Below are 4,097 nucleotides of genomic sequence, written 5' to 3'. Positions count from 1 at the left end.
TGTGTCTTTAGTTTTAAAAAGAGAGAAGCTTTATTATCCAAAAGCTTGCATTATTCACATTTAGTTTGAAGTACTAATACTAATACTTTGTAGTCACACATTACAGCATTAATGGCTAGGGCTAAGAAGCCAGTAAACCAGAGGGGAGTGGTAGCTTGATGTGGCTGTAGCCTCATATTTTATTTTAATCTAATTGTGAGTTTACCCTTCTCTTTTTCTAGATTTCCTGGTTCCTATCTTAAAGGGAAGAAGTACAGGCCCCTGTTTGACTATTTCATGAAGGTAAGCTTAGGGACCGTTACTGTGGGAGCTCTCTACAATCTGATTATTTGATAGCTGGAGTGTTGTGATAAGTGGAATTGACATTGCTTCTATGAGTGTACTTGAGTCCAGAAAGTCTGCTTTAGTGCCAACAAAATTAAATTGTTTGTGTTGCTTTTTTGTTTTAGAGGAATTTTTTTTTTTTTTTTTTTAAACAGGGTCTCCTCTGTCCCTCTGTCCCCCAGGCTGGAGTGCAGTGGCACGATTACGGCTTACTGCAACCTTGACCTCTTGGGCTCAAGTGATTCCCCTGCCCATCTCAAGTAGCTGGGACTACTGGCACACGCCACCACACCTGGCTAAGTTTTTAATTTTTTGTAGAGACAGAATCTCGCTATGTTACCCAGGCTGGTCTTGAACTCCTGGGATTACAAGCGTGAGCTACTGTGCCTGACTGGGATTTTTTGTTGTTGTTGTTTTTGAGACAGCCTTGCTCTGTCGTCCAGGCTGGAGTGCAACGGCGTGATCTTGTCTCACTGCAACCTCTGTCCCCCAGGTTCAAGAGATTCTCCTGCCTCAGCCTCCCAAGCACCTGGGATTACAGGCGTGCTGTAATTTTTGTACTTTTTAGTAGAGATGGGGTTTCACCATCTTGGCCAGGCTGGTCTTGAACTCCTGACCTCGTGATCCACCCGCATTGGCCTCTCAAAGTGCTGGGTTTACAGGCGTGAGCCACCACACCCGGCCAAGCTGGGATTTTTTATTTGAACATTTTTCTCAAGTTGTATGAGGAATCACTTTACATTTGATTGGATTTTTAGGTGTATATTTTTATTGCATGTAGTCTACATACCACCCAGGGTATTTATTGAGGTGTTTGTTTGTTTGTTTGTTTTGACAAAGTTAAGATAGTAAATCACAGTAACACTGTGTGTAAAGGTAAACACAATTTTATTTCAAGGAGGTTAATGAGGCAGGTGTTTTAAATCTAGGCACCACGACAGAGCTCATACATTTAGCACCTTAGTTTCTTCAGAGTCATAAAGTTGTTTTATGTAGTTTTATTTTCTGACAATGAAGAATCCACAGCTACAGTTGCAAACCCTGTTGCCACCACTCCCACACTCTCGCCAAAAGAATAATGTCAAGGAGGAATTCCTCTATCCTTATTTAAAGGTCTTGAAATGAGATAATGAGCAGACCTGGCCTTATGGTTATGTGGAAATAATAATCAACTAGACATATCACTTACATCCCATCCCAGAAAAAAATGTTCACTGGACCCTCTGTTGTTTATGTTCCGTGTGGGACAAGTCTGATTGATTCAGGAGACCTATGTGGTTTGGGCCCTATTCACAGTGTGTCTGTTACCTGCCTCTTCACTTTTATGCCTCTTGAGTGTTTTCCCACATTTCTCATTGCCTACATAATAGCCGCCTTCCTTCTCCCATGTTGCTGCCCAGTGGATTTACATATGCTCTGCCCTCATCCCATTCCTCCCTACAAGCATTAGTTACTTCCCAGCATTCGGGACGTGCCCTCCCCAGTCAGTGTGCGGCAGACCTGCTTCCTGACTTCATCCTCCCACATTACTTTAGACGTATCCTTTATTCAGTCAAACTGGCTCTTCCCTTTCCTGCTTCCCTGCCTTTTTTTTTTTTCATTAAGTTTTCCTACCATTTTAGAAGTCTTCATCTTTTTTTTATGTTGCTATCTGCTGAGTTAACTTACCCTTTAAGTCTGAACTCAGATGTCATCTGAAAGTTTTCTGAAATGCATCTTTGGTTTCTCCCTTGGAAAAATGTCATTACTTCATTCCATTCTCCTATCATATAGCTTAACCTACTTTGGTTTATGTTGTGTTTTTTTTATTATCTAAAATCTCTTCCACTGGATCAGTGACTCTTTACCTTTCTGAATCACAAAACCTATTGAGAACCCAAAAAATCAACCCCCTGAAAAAATACACGTGGACACACTAGACAGGAACTTTAGGTTAAGTAGAGGTCTGTCTGGAATGTGCACTTGGTACATATAAGTTGAATAACACCTACTCACTAAATAAACTTTAGCTAACTACCTGAAACCTTCGGTGACTTTAGACAGGTACTATAAATCGTTTGACCCAGGACAGAATCATCTGCTGTTCACTGAAATATACTTGTTCTGAAGTATCAAGGGAAGCTGTGTCAGCGGACACTGCCTATGGAGCAGCACTGCGGCTCCTGGTGGTTGGTATCTACTGACCTGGGTAGAAGCAGCCCAACCACGGCCTGGGTAGGCCCAAAGTAGACCCTGAGAGACAAGAAGCAGTGATTTTGTCTAGACTGCTTCTAAGTATAGAACATGTAACTAAGTATACATGTCATTCTAAGGACCCATGTATTCTGTCTTTCTGTTTAAACTATCGAAGTTTTAGCACCTGTCATACCATAACTTCTAAAATGTTTCAAGGTGATTTGAGTTACAGCAATTACAATTTTATGGTTATTTTTCAAGTTTAGTTTTAAGTTCCAAAGAAACCAAGTACTGTGATGTAATTGAAAATAACATTGTATTTGCAGCCAGAAGACCTGTTCCAGGTCCTGGCTTCATCACTATTAGTTATGTGGTTTGGATAAGACTAAATTTAATCTTTGTTCTGAGTTTGCTCATCTGTGAAATGCAAATACAGCCAGAATATTTTTAAGACATGGAAATACTAATAGCTTGTTCACAGGATTATAGGAGTTAAATGTGAAAATCATTCATGAAAGTACTTTTTACCAATGCAAAAAGGAAGAACATCAAAGGGCCAGTTTGGTAGAAACAAGGATTTGTGGAAAGAAATGTAAAGAGATAAAAGTAGAAAGAGTAGGTCTGTTAGCATTATATGTGTTAACGTGATGATATTGCTGTTGCAAAGAAAATGAAATTGAATACTTTTCCCCTGAGTATTAAGGTGGTGGAGTACCTGTAAGGAGAACTTACTACTCGTGGCTCCCACCTGTTCCTTTCAAGATTTGCCTTTATGACTGAATAACTTGAGCTGAGTCGAACGGAAAAAGAGAAGCGAAACATATGCAGTGATTGAAAATGTACCAGGAAGTGAACAATTTAGGGACCATGCTTTCTGAGACTATATCCTAAACTACATACTGGGAGCCAAAAGTTGGGAGAGAGAGAACTGATGAAAAACATCAGTTTGTAACCAAGGAAATTAGAAATTTTTATATGCCAGTCTCCAGATAATTATTTCATTTGTAAGTGGTAACTTTTTATTTATGGGAAAAAATGTGTTGAGTTAGCATGTTTCTTCCCAGCCTGAATTATTCTTTTCTATTTCTGAAAATAATTTTACCTGTTAAAAGTGTTTTCAGTTTCTTAGGAAAAACTGTTACAAAGTTAACATTGTAACACATTAATATTTCATCCCTGAAGCCAACTGTCCTTTCTTTCCAGTGTAAAGAGAATGGCGCTTTCACTGTGCTTGTTGACAACTACGTGAAGGAAGAAGAAGGCACAGGGGTTGTCCACCAAGCTCCTTACTTTGGTGCTGTGAGTAGCATAAGTCTGGCAAATGTATTTGAGAAGTATGTCGGTAGCCACTTTTCATAGATGTGGTGTCATGTGTCTCATCACTTTGGGTCACCAGGTAGGCCTCTTTGCTGGCTCACTGCCTGCAAGATGGCTTGTAAAATTTGCATCTGCAATTCCCTTTCATCCCGAGCTGATTTCTGGAAAGAGTGGGCCAAATCCAGTAAACTCTTTTTGGTGTGCAGTTCTGTGAGTTTTCACAGGCATCTAGAGACATGCAGTTGTCTCAGCCACCAAGATACAGACCATTCCCATCACTT

At 40.1% G+C, this 4,097-nt stretch overlaps 1 protein-coding gene across 1 annotated transcript in view; it reads left to right on the top strand.

Annotated features, from left to right (window-relative positions):
* The window catches only part of IARS (isoleucyl-tRNA synthetase), an 87,805-nt gene that overhangs the window by 22,509 nt on the left and 61,199 nt on the right, over positions 1–4,097 (top strand). Inside the window, exons 8-9 of the mRNA XM_011996872.1 lie at positions 201–282; positions 3,703–3,798. Coding sequence (XP_011852262.1) covers positions 201–282; positions 3,703–3,798 — 178 coding nt within the window. The remainder of the gene's footprint in view (positions 1–200; positions 283–3,702; positions 3,799–4,097) is intronic.

This window comes from Mandrillus leucophaeus, unplaced genomic scaffold, assembly GCF_000951045.1.
Source record: "Mandrillus leucophaeus isolate KB7577 unplaced genomic scaffold, Mleu.le_1.0 Scaffold527, whole genome shotgun sequence".
Classification (NCBI taxonomy): Eukaryota; Metazoa; Chordata; class Mammalia; order Primates; family Cercopithecidae; genus Mandrillus; species Mandrillus leucophaeus.
The sequence above is the reverse complement of the archived record's forward strand: the minus strand, read 5'-3'. Positions and strand labels throughout refer to the sequence as shown.